This window comes from Rhinichthys klamathensis, unplaced genomic scaffold (genome assembly GCF_029890125.1).
Source record: "Rhinichthys klamathensis goyatoka isolate OS25496 unplaced genomic scaffold, OSU_Roscu_1.1 h1tg000059l_1, whole genome shotgun sequence".
Lineage (NCBI taxonomy): Eukaryota > Metazoa > Chordata > Actinopteri > Cypriniformes > Leuciscidae > Rhinichthys > Rhinichthys klamathensis.
In genome coordinates this window covers 3,810,974-3,831,469 of record NW_026606604.1, presented here as the reverse complement: position 1 = coordinate 3,831,469, position 20,496 = coordinate 3,810,974, and the positions used below count along the sequence as shown (strand labels likewise).

At 39.5% G+C, this 20,496-nt stretch overlaps 2 protein-coding genes and 1 long non-coding RNA gene across 4 annotated transcripts in view; 1 reads left to right on the top strand and 2 right to left on the bottom strand.

Annotated features, from left to right (window-relative positions):
* Positions 1-320: 320 nt before the first annotated feature.
* arxa (aristaless related homeobox a) lies at positions 321-7,217 on the top strand. The gene is made up of 5 exons (XM_056248996.1): positions 321-748; positions 1,388-1,937; positions 3,736-3,781; positions 5,586-5,911; positions 6,742-7,217. Exons 1-5 carry the CDS (start codon positions 565-567, stop codon positions 6,995-6,997), a joined length of 1,362 nt encoding a protein of 453 aa, XP_056104971.1. The 5' UTR covers positions 321-564; the 3' UTR covers positions 6,998-7,217.
* Positions 7,218-11,296: 4,079 nt separating this feature from the next.
* LOC130083939 (uncharacterized) lies at positions 11,297-12,074 on the bottom strand. Its single transcript, XR_008806882.1, has 2 exons — positions 11,996-12,074; positions 11,297-11,914 (listed from the first exon to the last, which is right to left on the bottom strand). It is a non-coding gene; the product is annotated as an uncharacterized LOC130083939 (long non-coding RNA).
* Positions 12,075-12,088: 14 nt separating this feature from the next.
* Positions 12,089-20,496, bottom strand: part of pola1 (polymerase (DNA directed), alpha 1) — a 62,564-nt gene continuing 54,156 nt past the window's right edge. For both annotated transcript variants that reach the window (XM_056248972.1, XM_056248973.1), the window contains exon 37: positions 12,089-12,243. In XM_056248972.1, coding sequence (XP_056104947.1) covers positions 12,101-12,243 — 143 coding nt within the window. In that variant the 3' untranslated portion in view covers positions 12,089-12,100. The remainder of the gene's footprint in view (positions 12,244-20,496) is intronic.

The window sequence follows — 20,496 nt, the reverse complement described above, 5'->3', positions numbered from 1 at the left end:
CAGATACTAATTTTTAAATGCCAGTGTATTTTAATAGGCCTGTGAACTGAAGAGTCCTTATTTCACATATATATTTTTATATATTTGACATTTTTAAAAAGACATGATAATAATAATTAATAATAATAATTTAGTTATTATGATTAAAAATCAAAACATCCGGCATCACAATATACAAAACGTGAATGTAAATGTGCTTTAGATGCTACATAAAACCTCAGGATTTAGCCTATCTCCAGCGTTATATTTATTCTTTTATATTAATCTAATTTCAGTCTAAATGTGGAGGTGCTTATCCAGTAACTTCAGTAATCCATCACAACATTCGCTGAGTTCATACTGTTTAACTTTAATAGAAAAATATATAAAAGATCCCCCTTGTTCCCTTGGGAGCCAATCAGATTTGCGTTACACGTCAATGCAACAGAATGGAGAGCGGAGCTACTGCGGATCAGTGCATATAGCATTAGCGGCCAGGGTGGGATAGGCAAGAGAGACGTTTCAGATACAGTGCGAGAGAGAGTAACAGTCTCCCACTCGAGCACAACCTTGGACGATACAAACATGAGTAGTCAGTACGACGACGAGAGCCGCGACCGAAGCGAATGTAAAAGCAAGTCGCCCACCGTACTTTCCTCCTACTGCATAGACAGTATACTGGGCAGAAGAAGCCCGTGTAAAGTCAGACAACTGGCAGCGCAAAGTTTGCCAGCACCCGTCAGACAGGACCACGACCAGTCAACCGAAGGTAAGCCCTTTAACGTTATTTCTACTTCTTTTGTGCTGTTTTACGTTTTGTCAGTCAGGCGCATTCATATTTGTAGAAATATGTACAGAAATAGGGTCCTGGTCAGAAGCAACACCTTGGAGCGCCTCTGGGGTGTGAAAATAGAGTCCTGAAAGTTTTAAGAACCTCTCTAATTAAAAAATAAATTCAAATGAACAGCCTTGAAATGCTTCATTCGTTAAAATAAAGGTTTTAAAGGGGGGTTACGCAATTTGAGAATCTTTTTAAGTTCCTAAGAAATCGAGTCCTCAGGTCTTCTTAATGGATAGGCTACTTTTGCCAACCAAGAAGTAAAACCAATGTTTTTGGCCATGCAATCATTCAGTAGCTACCATGGTATATACCAAAATACCATCTGATAGTAACACCATCACTATACAGTAGGGTACTGAAGAAACTATAAAAATAACTTTTTATCGTAGCCTATATAATAATCTAAAAAAAAACCTTATGCAGCAAATTGTATCAAAAACCGTACATTTCTATAATATTTATAATATGTATACCCCCACAAGCTGAACAGGGGAATGTGTGTATAATGCTTTTTTAATATATACTGTTTTGAGCATTTAAAAATATGATATTGTTTTATTTTTCTAGTCACCTCTAAAGAGAACTCGTTTGACTCGGACATGCACCTGCCGCCCAAACTGCGCCGGCTATACGGCCCTGGGGGGAAGTACCTGGACTCCGGGAGGGGGTTTCACGAGCACCTAGAGAAGGGTGAGAGGGAGAGACTGCTGGACCAAGCCTGTGAGAGTCTCAAAATCAGCCACGCGCCACAAGTTAGCATCAGCCGTAGCAAGTCGTACAGGGAGAACGCGCCCTTCAGCCAGAGCGATGAAGGCCAGAGTCCCGAGCACACGGCCCAGGAACTGGTGGAGCTCAGCACTCTGAAGTTTGAAGAGGATGTTGTCAAAGAGGAGGCGTGCGGAGACGCCAGTCTGTCTCCGAAGGATGAAGAGAGCATGCACAACGATGGGGATGTAAAAGATGGAGAGGACAGTGTGTGTCTATCGGCCGGCAGCGACTCGGAGGAAGGGATGCTTAAACGAAAGCAGAGAAGATACAGGACTACCTTCACCAGCTATCAGCTGGAGGAACTGGAGAGGGCCTTCCAAAAAACACACTACCCTGATGTGTTCACCAGGTATACCGCACGCTTTCACACGTTATTAAGCAAGATGATGTTTAGACAGAGTATATGGTTAATATATTTTGACAACAACGATGACAGAAAAATAGTAATATTCATGTAATGAACACGATGTATGCGTTAGACTTTTTTTAAATATAAAAAATAAAAATAAAACAAATTTATATAGCCTAGTTAAATACAATACAAAAAATATTGTATACATAAATACAAAATACAATACATAAATACAAAAAATCTGTATTTATTTTTAATCGAAAAATAAACATCACGAATCGAAATACACATATCGAAAGAAACATCACTAATCCATACTTCATTTTTATTTTTTAAAATCCAATACAACATAGGCCTACTAAACATTTAAGGTAAATATTTAAATTATATTTTGAACATTTTGAAAATATAAATGTAAAAAATACAAAGCCCAATATATATGTATATTTTTTAGAAAACATTAAATGATGTAAACATTGATAAATTAAAAAAGTGTGGATTCATGAACCAAAACATTTGTGGGAAACGCTTTTGTGGATATATATATATATATATATATATATATATATATATATATATATATATAGTCCGTTTAAAAGATAAATGTATTCTTTATATTCTGAAAATGATTTAAATATATTTCGCTTTGTTAAAATAATATTATACCGGTTAGTATCCTAACGTTAAATCGGGAACACAATCGGCGTGCAATTCTGTACAATAGAGAGCAATAATCACTGAAATGTGTGCATAGCCTACTCGTTTATGTCCTGTACAATTTATTCTTATACGACAGTTACTCACATTATTCTCTATGGGTCAGTTAGTTAATATGGGCCTTAAAAGAGCATAGGCCAGCAGCAGCCACTTCACACTCAAATGTGTAAATAAATATTTTAATTACGAAGTTTATTTAAAGTGTGACTGTTGTAAGGTGGTAAAGGGGGGTCTGGGCCCATTTTTAATTTTCATTGCTTATTTTTGTGTTCATGTAATTGTGGAACAGCATTAGAAAAGTGAGCCACAAAATACCAAAAATTGAAATATTGGCTAATTAACATTTAAAAATGTTATGGTTTAAAATTAAATACCATAATAAAAGTAAGTCTAATTTTAATACGAATGTGATGTAGGCCTATGATATTAACTAATGTTCTAAAGTTATGCATGGGCTATACAATTATTTGAGTTACAATATTTTTATTATAAAATATTGCTGTAGCCTACAATTGATGTTCTTTATTGATAATGACAATAAAAGTTGACGAAAACTGAACATTGATAAGAATTTTGTTTTTGAATTTTGAAAATACTGCCCCACATTTATTCGTTATTCGTAGTCACGTTGCATGAAAGAAAAATAATCAATACGCCACACAACATAAGTCTATTAAATATATATAAAAAAAAAACATCAGTCTGCCTAATGACAAATTTACCCGAGGACCGTTGTTCTTTAACCAAAATGTTCGTTGTTGATCATGAAATATCGATGTTTATATTGACGTGGTAGATAATTGTCATAAATTTAGCCAGGTATATTTTCAGTAAATGCGCAATTGTCATATAATAGTCTAGATGCCATTATTTCCATCATTATGTTGTTACAGTCAGCTTTTCCCAACGAAACAACCCATTATGAAAAACGTACAAGTTTTCCGTTCGATTCTCATCAGCCCCAAATTGCTTTCATAGGTTTCTGACAATTTAGGTAAAATCTGTTTTCTTACGCTGTTTGTGGGGGTGAAAAAAAAATCCCTGCACACATTTTGATGATCTACATTTTCTGTTCCAGAGAGGAGCTCGCGATGAGGCTGGATCTGACAGAAGCGCGCGTGCAAGTAAGTGCTTATATACTTTTCTTTCTTTTTTAGCACAAAATAAAACGAAAATAGATCGAATTTAAATGCACAATAATATTAACGTGTACTCTAGGCTATAAAACAGATGAGAACCTTAACTTCATTCAGACGTTAAAAGGATTTAAATTGCAGCGAACTGAGAGAAATTACCTAGCCTATAATATGACAACTTCTCGGCATTTTAAAGGTAGGCCTAAAGATTAACTACACGATGTGAGCCTGCGAATTCTTGCAATTTGCTTATAGGCGTTAAGACAATATACCTAATGGTCTATTTTTAATTTCATTTTAAAATGACAATCGTAAACTTGGTTAAATGACCCTGTACGTCATGGCAAGGTCTTTCCTGTTATCGAAAGTTATTATACACAATAGAGCGAACATTTTAGCGGCAATTACACAGACGCCCCTGATTCATAAAAGCGCACTTAGCGAGAGAGCAAACACTGCTATTCCAGGGAGAAAATGGTGTTTGAATTCTCATCGCCGGCGCGGGGGAGAGGGAGGGGTAGGGGGGATAATGCTATTTGATTTCCCATTTTGTGATTGCAATAGACCGGCATTGATCCGATGCTTTGCACTTGGAACGAGTGAGAGACTATTAAGGGTGTTTGCCACCCCTCCTTTCTCTATTCAAAGCGTGGCTCGCATGTTCAAGCCCAACTCTCATAACCAAAGAGACAGTGCAAACACGAGGAAGCTACCAGGGTTATTGGCCATGTAAAACAACAGATGTCAATTTGGAGATGTGGGAGAACAAATCACTTAACAGGCTCGATCAGGAGGTGATAAAGCTAATAAATGCCCCAGGGGCCACGCAATGCAAAACGGTTTGGAGCATGTGTGAGGGGCCAAGGTCCCTGTTGGTTCGTCTGTTGACACTTTCCTTCATTATGAAGTCCCTGCCTGCAGGTCATGTTCTTGTGGCACAACCTGGTGGGGTTTAGCAGGATAGGAGGGGGATCGTGGGAAAGTTAAATAGCCTTTTGGAAGCAACTTACATTTGGAGGAATTTAATTTAAAGTGCATTAATTGTTATTGGATGCTGTTCCGACATCTTTTGTTAACACGGCTCTTAATTACCACGCTCCACCCTGTTTTTTGCTCTGCCCGAACTAGATTTTAATTAGCAAAGTTAGGGTAACAGACCGTAAGTTTAGGGCCATGTAATTTCCCTTGACTTCCAGCCTATTTGTCACCTCATTAAAGCGAACCAAATATTGCACATGAACAAGAGCGACAAGCTCATGCTTAAACGACCATGCAGGCTGTCAGGTGGAATATTAATGGCTCTGGATCTGAAACGTGAAGGGACAATTTTCAACTTCTCAAGGCCAACTATTTAAAGGGATACTCCACCCAAAAATGAAAAATCTGTCATCATTTACTCACCCTCAAGTTGATGCAAACCTGTATGAGTTTCTTTCTTCTGCTGAACACAAAGGAAGATATTTTGAAGAACGATTGGAACCAAACAGTTGTTTGGCACCATTGACTTCCATAGTAGAAAAAAAAAAAATACTATGGAAGTCAATGGTGCCAAAGTTCCAATTGTTCAAAATATCTTCCTTTGTGTTCAGCAGAAAGAAAGAAACTTATACAGGTTTGCATCAACTTGAGGGTGAGTAAATGATGACAGATTTTTCATTTTTGGGTGGAGTATCCCTATAAGCAGGTTTTTGATTTCAAATTTTGTAGCATAGTCAAATTAGCTGCATTCATCCGTACACCAGCAGTCAACAGTAAAGTTTGGACTTAATAAGGCTTCTGTCTCAAATCTCAGGTTTGGTTTCAAAACCGAAGGGCAAAGTGGAGGAAACGTGAAAAGGCAGGAGTCCAGGCTCACCCCTCGGGCCTGCCCTTTCCTGGGCCGCTGGCAGCCGCTCACCCCCTGAGTCACTACCTAGAAGGAGGACCATTCCCACCTCACCCTCACCCTGCTCTGGAGTCAGCATGGACTGCCGCAGCCGCTGCTGCTGCTGCATTCCCAGGCCTGGCTCCGCCCCCAAACAGCTCCGGCCTCTCTCCTGCCACACCCCTCGGCCTAGGAACCTTCCTGGGCACAGCGATGTTTAGGCATCCAGCCTTTATTGGACCCACTTTTGGCAGGTAAAGACCATTCGCAATCACAATAAGTCATCATTGTTCTTATTCTACACTCTTTTAAAAAAAAGGTTCCAAAAGGGGGCTTGTCATAGAACTGCGATGTCATAGAAGAACCATTTTGGGTTCCCCAAAGAATCTTTCAATGAACAGTTCTAAAACTAATTTTTTTTTTCTTAGTGTGAAAAACATTTTAATAACCTAAACAACTTTTAAAGGGATAGTTTACCCAAAAATGAAAATCAGTCATCAATCAAGTCAGTCGTTCCGTCATCATTAATTCCCCCTCAAGTTCTTCCAAACCTGTATACATTTCTTTCTTCTGCTGAACACTAAATAAGATATTTTGAAGAATGATTGTATGGGCCCAATTGACTTCCATAGTTAGGGGGAAAAAATACCAAGGAAGTCAATGGGGCCTATCAAATGTTTGGTTACTGACATTCTTCAAGATAACTTATTTTGTGTTCAGCAGAAGAAAGAAATGTATACAGGTTTGGAACAACTTGAGGGTGAGTAAATGATGACAGAATTATCATTTTTGGGTGAACTATATCCCTTTAAGAAAGAAGCTTTTGAGCAATGGAAAGTTTCCATGGATGCTAAAGGTTCTTCATGGAAAAATATGCCAATAAAGAACTGTATATATATATATATATATATATATATATATATATATATATATATATATATATATAGCAATAATAATCACATATAAAAATGCATATGGCTCTTATTTTGTACCATTGATTAAAATGTTGTTGTATAATCATTGGTGTGAGCATGTTTATAAGTCCAGTACATTGTATCACAGGAACTGGCTCTCTTCTCTTTAGACTCTTCTCAAGTATGGGTCCTCTGACCAGTGCTTCCACGGCCGCCGCTCTCTTGCGCCAAACTGCACCGCCAGTGGAGGGTCCCGTGCAGCCGCCGGCAAACCTGCCAGACCCGCCATCTTCCTCATCCTCTATGGCCGCCGACCGCAGGGCATCCAGCATCGCAGCACTGCGTCTCAAAGCAAAGGAACATTCGGCCCAGTTGACCCAACTGAACATCCTGCCGTCCGGCACTGCAGGAAAGGAAGTATGCTGATCCTTCTCCTTAAAAACAAAACAAAATATTAAAGAAACCATCTCAACAAAAAGCACAACCAAATCCATATAGCACTAGCACACCGGAGACCCATCCGACTCTGGAGTCATCGCCAAATCACAGAGCTGCCCACTGGACATCATCACTAAAATGTACACAGTGCATCAAACATGTTTCAAAACCCTGAACATAAAGAGTGTAATGTAGGCACCTCAGAGGGTCAGTGCTTGGTAAAGTCATTAAATCAATCCAGTCTTTTGGGTCAGGAGCAAATGTGGCAAAAGACACATTTACACCCACACAGAGAAGAACTACACTGCAATACACTGAGAAGAACTCTCATTTCTTCCCAGTCTTCTCTCAGTGCTGAAGCAGAGATGGGTCAATATGCCAAAGGGAACTGCCACAACCTGCTACCCATCCTGAACCATATCCATTCAAGTTTGGCCTCAGTATTGACAAAGTAAATCAAATTTCTGAGAATGAATCCTAAGCTTTACTTTCTGTTTTCAACTCTTATGTTAAATATATTTAGGAGGAAAAAATAATGAAAAAGAAATGCTGTTTGTTTTAAGGATGAACAATGTGAAAATCTAAACTTTAGCCTGTTTACTGATCTGTTAAGGGTATCCTGTATATATAGCTCTGTTTTAAAATGAATGAAAAGGGGGAGGGGGAGGGCAAAATGACAAGAAATGGGCAAGAAAAAAATAGTTTATTTCAAAAGATGTTTTGAGAATACGCTCTCCTTGTAGTGCTGTAGGAATGGTTTCTCGTAGATTCACCCTCTGTTCGTTTGATTCAAATTTTAGATTTTTAGATGATTATTTATGTCTGACCGGTAGAGAGCTTGAAATCCAGACCGGGAAGTTTTGCTATTCAGTGAGAGTTTTCCCTGTCGCGCGCAGGGACAAGTCGGAATAAAAGAAACTGGTGAAACAAACCCTTCTGTATTATTTACAACTGATCATGTGAATTTAATATAGGCATTTATCTTGGTAAAAATTAAAAGTCTCGATCACAAAAAATATAGCATTTGTTAATATTTTTTAAATGCTTGAAAAGACATTATAAAAAAAAAAATCATAGCTAGTTTTACAACCTTAAGAGTAAACCCAGCTAGATATGATTTGTTGAGTTTCTAGAAATAGCCTAGGCTATTATTCAGTGGGAGTCAGGAGTCGCTAATAAGAGAAAAAGTTTAAGTGGCCACTTTAAAACATGAATCAATTAGTTTCAGTGTAGGCTAATGCTGTGGCTAACTGCAATCATGCAGTAGGCTAAAGTAAACATTTATGTTGTGGAAACAGCCTTTTTGTTTGTTTCGGTTTGCTATAAATGATTGAGGATAATTTATGTCCACAATAATCAAAATAACGTTTTTATTTTTATTCAGTCAGATGATGATATTCATGACGGCTCTATTATCCGACCCTTGACAAAAAGCGCCTTGTAATTATTCCGCCATCTCATCCGTTGTAGGCCTTACAACTTGTAGAGGCGCTAAATTGGACGCAACATCTGTAAATGCCCAACACAGTTAAGTCCCTTTCTCATTAATGATGTAACAAGCAGTTTATCAAAAAGTCTTTCTTTCGAATTCCTTATTTAATTCCCCAAATCCCTCTCCCGTTGGATCTCACGCGCGAAACGATGCCATTACGGCAATCAATGCGCTCCATTCAAACGAAGTCATTTTCGCCCATTTGACCCGTCCATGGTGTCGAACCAAATCGCGTGAAATTACCTCAAGGATTAATTTTCTCCTTTATCGCGCGCGCCGCTGAAAAGATTTCTCTTTTCCTTGTTTTACCCACGCTAATCCGTTTCATTATGACGCCACAAACAAGCAGGATCAGTGAAGATGGAAACGACCGAAATGAAGACGGGTTGGGAGGCGTGAGGGGATCAGTGCTCCTATAACGCCCAACAAATTGTTCTAAACATCGCGCGTCAAGGACCCCCCTCTTGCAGCAAGTCCGTATTAAACATGTTGGCATGCGAGAATATGTTCAAAGGAGCATTAAGCAAAGGAAACCAATTTTCTCTCCAGTGCTATACCTCCAAGCGAGGTGCATAGACTTTTTTTAACCCCCCCTCCCTATTTGTAGAAGGGACCACTGGAGCGTGCAGCCCACTTATGTTGGGATTTTTATGAGATTTTCTAGAATGCCTTAATCTTATTGTCAACATTATTAATGAATCGCAAACCAATTTGCTCGTAATATCTGGGGAATGCTCGCCACAATTGTAGAGGCACTGACCTGAAGTGCTTAGGGCGCCTTTCTCTTTAACTCTTTTCTTACAATGCATGAATGAAGAAACAGACTTTGTAGAGACTAAATGTGCCTCTCTATTTGTGGAGAGTGTGTGTAGATGATTCATTGCCAATATTCTGACCACAAAGTACACTCTAGAGTGCCAAAACACCTGTTTGGGAACCACTATATATATAAAAAAAGGTAATTCCAGTAAATAGATGCAATTTCATTTTCAAAAAGCACAATTCGAAGCCAAATTTAAACATTCTATTGAACAAAAAGGCTCAATTTATGAACACATAAAGCCTTTTTGTTCAATAGAATGTTCAAATTTGGCTTCGAATTGTGCTTTTTGAAAAATAATTTTGATATTTCTACAAATATCCAGTTTAATAATGTATAAGGTTCCATATTTAAGACTGTGTTGTACTGACAAACTCTTGTCTTTTCACAGTTCATTATGGCTTCTTTAGTTTTTTGTTAATGGAATTGTGCAGCATTTTAATAACCCTTATGATGGTAACAGGGTTGACACAATCTCAAGTCTCTTTAATAAAATGTCCACTTAAAAAAATAAAAATGGAGAGACTAAATTTCTCCACAAATTTTTTTTTGTCCATATTAGCTAAACAAGAGGTTGGAGAAACAACTGGAGACTGGGAAAAAACATTCTTATGGAGAAAAAAAGCTGGATTTTTGTGTGTGTTAAAAATGGCAACTTTTTAAGTCAGTTTACTTGTTAACAAGGAACACAAAATCTTTTTTTGTGTGTGTGGAAAGACCCACCAATATATAGTACAAACTACAGCATTTCAAATGAAGTATACACTGACAGTTCATAAATGCATGGTAAAATTCCACATGCATTCCCTTGATTTTAGCTCACTGGGCTGCGCTTCAACAACCAACGAATAATCACGCTTTTCCATCCCGACAGCTCGAGACACCGGGGGTAGGTGAAAGCACTAAAGGCGCTTTGATGAGCCTCTCGTTTCCTATTGGAGCAGTAGAGTAAGAAATCACGGTGAAAAGGGCTGAATGGCGAGCCACTGGAACCCTGTCCCCTTTTGGTTTGCCTTAATTCCTTCGTCTCTTTTACCCTCATCCAATTAGTCCAGTGTATTAAGCGGTTTATCATCTCATAGCCTGCTATTCAGAGAAACAAGAGGAGCACTTTGCAATAGGGCCGGCTTTCCTTTTGACACCCACGGGTACTTACATATTCCGCGATGCCATGAATAATAGAGAAAGAATAGGGCACTAATTCCCTCATCAAAGAGAACCTTGTCCACCGCTTTGCTCAACACCACCATTCTGGTCAAAAAGACAGGCAATAAAGCTTAGCATAACAAAAACGAATCATTCTTATTAGCTTAGTGGGGTAAATTAATGCAAAGCCTCGTCTGCATTGAGTGGCCCAGTTTGAAAACAGCCTCCGCGGGCACGACAAAAGCACGTTTACGGTTAAAGGAATGTCCTGTTGAAAGCCCCAGATTCATGCGATGACTTAATCTTGTAAAAGTGCGACATAACGTTCAGGAACTACCTGCATCTGTTAAGTATAATTCCAAGCTTGGCTCACACATTAAGCTAAATGTATATATAGGCCTATATATGTTTAATACATTGGCAGCAAAGGCCTACAATGCTGTCTGTCATGCTGGGGACAGAAAGTAGCTCTTAAGTGTTGCTGCACTCTCCAAGGTCGGTGCCATTAGTCGCAGCCGTTTAAGGCGATTTTTTCAAGCATGGCATTTATGGAAATTGACATCTGATGAAATGGTTTAAGACATCGTCTAACTGTCATTATAAACACATGGAATGAGCGAGTGAAGCACCACATTCTTAAAACCGACTCGATTTAAGTGGACTAATCTCCTCGCTTTCACACACTCTTGGCTTGCCATTCTCCAGGTCTTGAAAATGAAGCCTTCCATTTGGAGAAGTTAACTGGCCCTCTTCAAATGTGTAAATGTCATCACTCCCTGCAGCATAGTGAAATAAAATAATCAAAGAGATGGAAAAAAGGGAAATGTGAAAGTGTTATGAAATGCTTTTATTGGTGCTTCCGTATCAAAACAATTAAGAATCCTAAGACATTTTCATAGGCAATGAACATTCAAAACATACAACATAAGCTGCCAGGCGCAGACCGAACGATGCGATCCAATAAATTCACAACATACCAGCTGAGAGCTGTTCAAACATGAGTTCAATTGTTCGAAACTCCAGAAATCACTGGCTACCTCTGTATCATTGGCTAATTGCTGTGCTGTTAAAGATGAAGGGGGTGGTAGAGAAGTCATTACTGAACTAAGACCCCTTCAAACCGCTACAAGCCCCCCCCCCCCCCCCACGAACTTGCCTGTCATTACCCCTGATTGTTATCTCTAAAAACCCTGTGTGTGGTGCTAACGGGGGAGTGGGGGGCTGGGTTGTGTTGAGAGCGTCTTTAGCCCCTTATCATGGCCATTTTACCACAGATTCATCATCGATTAGACCTGGACAAAGGCTAAATTGGATGGGATACAAGAACACAGATTAGAGTGAGAGACAGGTGCTCAAACATGGAAAGGTTTGGTGATTACATGCAGATTGACTGTGAGCTCGTCACCTTTGACCTTAATTCACGCCTAAGACGTCAGCCACAAAAACTCTGTCAGGGATTACAAATGTAAAGCAAGTGAGCTAGAAAATAGAATAGATTACAAAATCACAAGGTGTATTTACAGCAGACAGGAATTAAAATGAAAATATAACATTGTACGGCATCTGTTGGTGGGCAGAAAGGCATAAATATTATGCCATATCTGATTACCCAGGACTGCTTTGGGACAGTTGGTCAGTACTTGAGGGATATGAAGGCCTGGAAAAGTTTGGCAAGGTTGACCTCAGAGTATCCGCTGGTGCCGAGGAGGTTGTCTGTTACATCCTTCAGCATTTTGTACACTTCCATTTCTCCTTTCCAGCCAATCTTGAATCTCACTGAGAAGAGAACCAAACAATACATTAAAAAAAAAAAAATCACCAATTGTTCAAACTTTTTGATGCCAGGGAGCCCCAAATATCATGATCCCATCACAAAGGACCCCTTCCCAAAGGCCATCTATATATTTTCAATGCATAAACATCCATTTATACTGTATAAAAATGCTCATAAATAATAGAAAATGATTAATAGAAAAATAAACTAATAAATATATTTTAATATTTATAATAATAACAACAACAACAAATATAATACTAATAATTATATTATTTCTTAAGCTCTAATTGTGTTTTTATGAGGTCATGGTTAATGTTTGCATGGTTAGCAAGTCCACTACAAGCATTTGGTCACAAATATATTTTAACCAGATTTTTATTTTCTCCCACCTACATGCCATAAAAAAAAGCAGACAAGGCTGGAGTGGATCCATAACGAGTCAAAACTGATTCAAAAAGAAAAATATCAGTCATAATATCGAACTATGCTCATGGACATGTGCTTGGAGAGGTCTATCAAGTATCATTTCAAATGAAAGTCTTTGAGAATCGATAAGGAACCAGCAATCCAGACAGTTTGAGGGTAGAGCGCTGGCGAGAGGGGCTAGGTGTCTGCAGAAGCTAAATAGACTCTTCTGCCAGGGGTCCACGGGGTCATGCAATCGGGTCGATATCCAAGGTCATTTATCCCATCAGGAGGGCCTTCAATACCATAGACACGATAGAGGAGTCACCGGCAGGATAGCAGGACTGAATGAGAATTACAGACCAAATCAAAAGCCTTTAACCAAAGACTTTTGTTAAAAGCGAGTCTTTGCTTTGAGAAGAGGAGATCCAGCCAAGAAGAGCATTTACATGAATGTTCCTTGAGAATATGTAAATGCTCGGACTGAAATTCATATGACAAAACCTGTTTATGCTTGAAAGACGGTTGAATCTGTGCCCCTAAATGTAGTTGAGCACCCAACTGGTGGTCTAGGACTCCATCACAGTCCATTTCCATTAGCAGGTGCAGTAGAAACAGAGTTAGTGTCAATCGCAGAAAATGGCCAAACCTGAACATCAAAAAAGAGGAATAGTATTCCAAACGCACCATCTGCAGAGCCGGTTACCATTATCACTTGTGCATTTTTACCTCCAGCAGAAGAAAGAGATGGTGAAAGAAAACAGAATGCTGGCACATAGAATAGGGAGAGGGGGACTATTTACCTGAGGAAAGAAAGAAAAAAGGGGGGCTGGAGAAAGATGATGATGCATGATCAAGGGAAAGCAATCATGTCATCATTTTTGAAAGGTGGGAGAAAATAATTTTTTTCTCTTTCCCTCATTCTCCTCTCCTCTTCTTCATTCTTTTCCCTCAATCACTGTGTGCAGAATGTATAAAAGAAACCTAAAAGCCACAGAGGTTGTCAGAGACCTCGCGTTCCCTCCCGGCCCGGCAGGGGTCGCATTTAAAATAAATAGCATTTTTAAGAGGGAGAAAAGATGTGAAGAGAGAGTGAGGGAAGACGTGAGAAAAAGAGGTGAGCAGACAGCGAAAGAAAGAGGGGAATACAGAGCGGAAAAAAAGAAAGAAGGCGGGTGCGACAGGACGGAGAAGATAGTCCAGAGAGAGAGAGAGAGAGAGAGAGTGTATCAGCTTCCATGTGCTCTAACAAGGTGTAAATACAATAACAAGCATGTAATTAAGTGAGCATGATGAAGTTAATGGGGATCATACATTCCATTTGGGCTGCTTATGAATATTCTATTAGATGTTATCAGGCAGCTGGAATAGCTTTTAATTTAATCATCATTCCGAGCAGAGAAAAGTTCTTTGTGCGAGTGTAATTGCACAGAATGAATAATTGATTTGACAATCGCACCCGCGGATTTCCAGCAGCTCAAGGCAGGCAGAGCGTGGGGGAGGAGGGCTGGGGGAGGGCACACGCGTCGTGCCCTGAAGAGGTTGCCGAGGAGCTCGCCTGCAAATTGAGCACTATCAGTACACAGATAAAGGACAATTTCTATTTTATCAATGCAGTGAAATTACATTACTGCCTGAACATAATCACACTGCCCACACTTAAGCGGAGACAAGGCAGAGAGGGAGAGCGAATTAGAAAGAGTAAGAGATACAGAGAGCGACGGATGTTGAGCGGGAGAGAGAGGAGGAAATGGAACAGCGGGAGCAAAAGGGCTTGCCTAAAAGACGTTATGAATTGCTCTTCATGAAAAGAATGAAATCAGAGTTCAACATGATTTGGAAGTCATTGATATGGGATATCTAATTTTTTTGAAACCGCAGAAAAAACTGTTTTATTATGGAAGGACTCCTGCCGTGCATGAAATTGCCTCCACATTTAACTCAGTAGCTGCAATCAGGCAGAGGACTGTGGTTTACATGTAGATCAGACTCTAAATGTCTCATTTCTCACACGCGTACGAGCCGATATACACAAAGAAAAAGCACCCCACGCACGCTGCTTGCAGACACAATGCATGTGTGTGATATAATCCACTGGCGGAGCCACTAAGAATGTCGGTGAAGGTGGTTGGACAGGAGGATCATGGGAGTCAAACAAGAGATTTTGATTAATTTTTTACTGTCAGAAGGCCAGAGACTCCACTGGGTCTGTAGATGTATGTTCCAGTAGAATTAGCCCAAAATAGAAGGTGCCCTAAAGGGCTGTTAATGCATTACATCTATTAAAATCATACAAATAAATTATATTTAATGCATATAAGTCTTAAAGGGATACTCCACTTTTTTTGGAAATAGGCTCATTTTACAACTCCCCCAGAGTTAAACTGTTGAGTTTTACCGTTTTTGAATCCATTCAGCCGATGTCCGGTTCTGGCGGTACCACTTTTAGCATAGCTTAGCATACATCATTGAAGTGGACAAGACCATTAGCAGTTCTCAAACAAAAATCACCAAAGAGTTTCGATATTTTTCCTATTTAAAACTTGACTCTTCTGTAGTTACATCGTGCACTAAGACCGACGGAAAATGTAAAGTTGCGATTTTCTAGGCTGATATGGCTAGGAACTATACTCTCATTCCTGCGTAATAATCAAGAAACTTTACTGCCGTACCATGAGTGCAGCAGGCGTAATGATATGACGCAGCGCCTGAAAATAGTTCCGTTGTGTTGACGGAAGGTGGCCTATTTTCAAGCGCTGCGTCATATCATTACGCCTGCTGCTCTCATGGTACGGCAGTAAAGTTTCTTGATTATTACGCAGGAATGAGAGTATAGTTCCTAGCCATATCAGCCTAGAAAATCGCAACTTTACATTTTCCGTCGGTCTTAGTGCACGATGTAACTACAGAAGAGTCAAGTTTTAAATAGGAAAAATATCGAAACTCTTTGGTGATTTTTGTTTGAGAACTGCTAATGGTCTTGTCCACTTCAATGATGTATGCTAAGCTATGCTAAAAGTGGTACCGCCAGAACCGGAGATCGGCTGAATGGATTCAAAAACTGTAAAACTCAACAGTTTAACTCTGGGGGAGTTGTAAAATGAGCCTATTTCCAAAAAAAGTGGAGTATCCCTTTAAATTTCCTTAAGGGATTTATCAAATTTGACATCGCAACAGTTTTATTCTGTGCGATTTCTAAAGGCCATTCTAAATATGAGCAGAAGCTCAGGTGTCTTCGTGTAATACACACAAAAATGCTTGTGGAGAGCACAAAAAAAAAATTTGTACCTACATTTAATTCAAACTGAGACAGGATGTTTAAAAATAAAGTGTCATTTGCAGTTTTTGCATGGAAAAGGTTCAACTAGTATAAAAAAAAATAGACAAGCAATACCATATCAATACTTCCTCAACACTTTTTACTATTATTTTATGATTTAAATAAAATTAAAACAATTACGTTTATGTAGCAGCAGTAGATTTTATATATATATATATATATATAAATGTCAATCACTTAAAAAAACAACCACACATTTTTCTGTAATTAATTGCGATTAATCTTACCTAACATTAAAGTTTATTTGATATTTTGTATATTGTAATATCACATTTAATCTCCAAATGAATGTAGAAAAAAACCCCCAAAAGTATCATATATTTTAAATATTTCTTCAATGGCATCTTGTTTTGAAAGATGGCCAGTATCACCCATACCAATACTGCTATTGAAGTCTCTATGAAATGGAATTTCCCCCTCAATTTTAGCCATTTATTATAGGCATTCAGCAGTACAGTATAATTAAACGCTATCTAATTTAACATTTAAGCCCCGTTCACACTACAAGCGACTTTGTCGCTGCAGGTCGCCAGTGACTGCGCTGGATGGCGTTCCCCACTCATTCATTCAACGTTCTGGCGTTCCCCATTCATTCATTCAACCGATTTGTTCAAACGGCTGATTCATTCAGGAACTGCAAGTGATTGTTTATTGAATCGTTAAAATGATTCGTTCAAAACGCGATTTCAGTCAAGAAATCATCGCTGTCTTTTGCATTGAGACTCTGCTACGGTTTCATTTTGAAATTCTCGTCAGCGAAATAAAGGGAAAACAAACAATATTGACAATATTGTTTATAAAATGTAACAATGTTAATAGGGCTTGGGCGTCGTGACGTCATTAAACATACAGCAAGTCGAACGAGGAGAAGCAGCAGAGTTGGGATAAAGAAAAGAAAAAAGATGTTAAAATCCCTAAAAGGATATGGAATTTAACGGAATGTTAAATAGGGAAGCCAGAGACCGGTATGTGGACAAAACGGGCACTTTTAACGATTTGGATCCATATGAAATTTCCAACAAAGAGTCGGCAAACAGTGGGAACACAGTAATCCGGACAAAGGTAACGTTAAGATGCGCTCCACCTAGCTGCTAGTTTAGTAACTGTTAGTGCTAACAATCATTCACACATGTACGTTTAACTATGTGTTTCAAAAGTGTAGTTAGTAACGTTAGCCGTCAACCCTCCCGTTTTTTCCGGGTTTCTCACATATTTGAGCTCTTTTCCAAGCTGTCTACCAGTTTTAGTATTTTCCTGTAAAATATCCCGTATTTTAATATTCTCAAAACATTAACATTAGCCCTTCAATCGGACCTGTCAGTCTCTGTACTGTTGTCCTGTTGCTACCCCGTTGCTTTAAGCATCGTTTAGCTTACTATCTTAAGTTTTACTTAAAACAGCTACTAACTACACTTTTGAAACACATAGTTAAAAGTACGTTAACGTTACATGTGTGAATGGTTGTTAGCACTATAACTGTTACTAAACTAGCAGCTAGGTGGAGTGCAGTTTACCTTTGTCCAGATTAAGTTACTGTGCTCCCACTGTTTGTTGGAAATTTCAAATGGATCCAAACCGTTAAAAGTGCCGGTTTTGTCCACATACCGGTCCCTGGTTTCCCTATTAAACGTATGCCGGTAAATTCAGCATCCTTTTAGGGATTTTAACATATTTACTCCCAACTCTGCTGCTTCTCCTCGTTCGACTTGCTGTATGTTTACATTCGTGAAGCTGTCAACATGGCCGCCACGTCCCAGAATGCAACGCGGCGCCCAAGCCCTATTTAACTGTTATATAAAATAAATATCATATTTGCTATTGTGCACAGGAAAACAGCCCTCTTGCTGATGTAATAGTGTATGATAACAACATATGATATATAAAATACAAAAACTTTATACGTCTATTAGGGAACATACCTATAACTGCACTGACACATCTCGCAGTGAAAGCAAGCATGAGAGACAAATGCGATGTCAGCTCGCAGTGCGCCCTCGTACATAGTTAACGTTAAAGTAAAACAATGATTACAATATCATAATAGAGAATACACATCGCACACCACTACGCACATAACGAATGAACTTACAATTGAACTGAAATTAACCAGCTTTCTTCTCCTCTCCTGCTGTTTCGCGTGCAGGAGACAGACGTAATGCTGGCGCGAATGTGACGCGAAATGTCACGTGAACGAGCAATTCCACAAAGAACGAATAATAAATAAAAAAGTACGCTAATTAGATAGTTTTAATTTGGAAAACATTTAGATATGTCTAACTCAAATTGCCATCGAAAATTTAAGACCTTTCATAAGTAAAAATAAGACTAAGACTTTTTAAGGCCATACATTTTTAAAATCTAATTTAAGACTTTAAGGACCCGCGGACACCCTGCAAACACAAACACACTAGGCTTGTTCGAGATGCATCGGCTTCTCGCAGACCGATTGGTGCATGACATCAAAGTACTGCAAAAGCGATCGAAAAGCACAAGGAGTGCTCTCCACACACTCCCGCAGCTCCGATCGGTCCGCGTCGCTCTGATGCATCTCGAACAAGCCTTCTATCAACAATGGCGGTCGTTGCGTTACTATTGATGCTCATGGCTTTGCGAACCTAATGTACATCGGCATCCAAACACGGCGAATACAACGCGTTCATGCAGCTTACCGTGACTTGCATAAACGGAGATTACAATCGAGCTGCTATTAGCTCGATTAACTGCTATTTAAAAAATGGCGGTCACAAGTTTCTTTTCGTCTTGTTGGTCACAGTAACCCCGCCCCCAGCCGCTGACGTAAGCGGTTCTTACTTCTAGACCAGCAATGATTTGGTGCTACTTAAGAACCACTTTTACTGGTTCGGAGCTGGTGCTTTGGTGGTCGAAAAACAAAGAACCGATTTGAAACTAGGCTCTGGCTCCGAACCAGCATCAGCTCTGCCTTGGTGGAAAAGGGGTAAAAGTGATCAGTGCTACTACACTAGTGGCGAGACGGATCACAAAACTTATCACGGATCCGTGGTTTGATTAAAGTCAATTTTATTTTAAAATGCGCTACTTTGGCTGGCTCTGATATAGCTGCCGCAGCCTCTCTGTAATCACCACTCTGCAGACTTGATCAATCTGATTGGTTACACCTCTCGAGTAATAGCCTATCAACACTTGCGAGACAGTTGCAGGTCCGCTGGGCAGTGGAGTTGTGTGTCGAAAGGGAGGCAGGCAGCATATTCAGAATAAACATCACAATCTGATTATCTGTTTCTATGATGACAAGCAGAGTTAGTGTCCCAGTCACACCACTGAGAATGGCCGAAGTTACACATACGGTGTTTCACTCAATTGAGGCTAAAGCGAAGGTTTTTTGATTGCTCACTTACTCTTGAGCGTCTGGCGTGAGTGAATTCAATGTTAAGTCAATGTAAAGACGCGTTTACGGCATCTAGAGGTCCTGCCGCGCGAATGAGGCGTTTAGCGCGGCAGACTGGACGCGCGAATGAGGCGAATTGACTAACACAGATAATGCATCTGTCTTTTCTATCATTTGACTGTAGCTCAGCATCGCGATGTAACATTAAAGTTATTACTTTAACAGCAGCAGTAAAACTGTTTCTACTGTGATGGTTTAACTTTGCAATCAATCCGTGGTTCAGCAGAGGCTGATATATAGAAGATTTTACAATTCCTGCAAATGCAGTGATGAAGTTCATGTTCTCATGATTTTATTTTTATGAATAAAAATATTTCAAAACGTCCCCCCCTCTGTTTTTTTCACAAATCGCACCCTGTATATATTAGGGGTGGTACGGTACATGAAAAAACATCCGAAACGTTCGGTTCGCTTGTCTCGGTTCGGAGCGTGTGTGCGTCTCACGGTTCGACGCATCCGCAATGTGGCCTCGTGCCCGTATGTGACCTCAGACGTGTGTTTCCTTTTCGCGCGAAATAAGACGTGTGTGGAGGTGTGGACATACATATGAGGCTTGTTCGACTTGAACCGGTGCTGCACAGAGCGATCGGTGAATGACATCAAAGTACTGCGAGCGCGACGGCTCTGTATGCTTTTCAATCACTCTCGCGGTACTTTGATGTCATAAACCGATCGCTCTGTGCAGCGCCGGTTCAAGTCGAACAAGCCAGTAAAAGTGGAGTATGGAGTGCTGCAGGTCACGTCACGCGTAGAAATGGCAAGTAGGAGAGGAATGGAATATATGGAACATATGGAATGCTAACCGGAGTTGGAGGATGCGCCAGCGTCGTACAAGTCCGGTGTGTGGGAACATTTTGGATTTCATGTTATGATATTTAAATATAGCTACAGTGGCACTTTAAGTTTAGATAAGAACTTCAGTCATATGTTTCCAAATACTGCACTTTAATCTTTAAGTGAAAAAAATGTATCCTCACTCTCAGGGAATAGAAGCATTGTTGATACTGTTTTTGTGTTGAGGTTGAACGTATGTTTCACTTTATGATTATGGCCTTTGCTATTGCTATAGCCTAATTATAG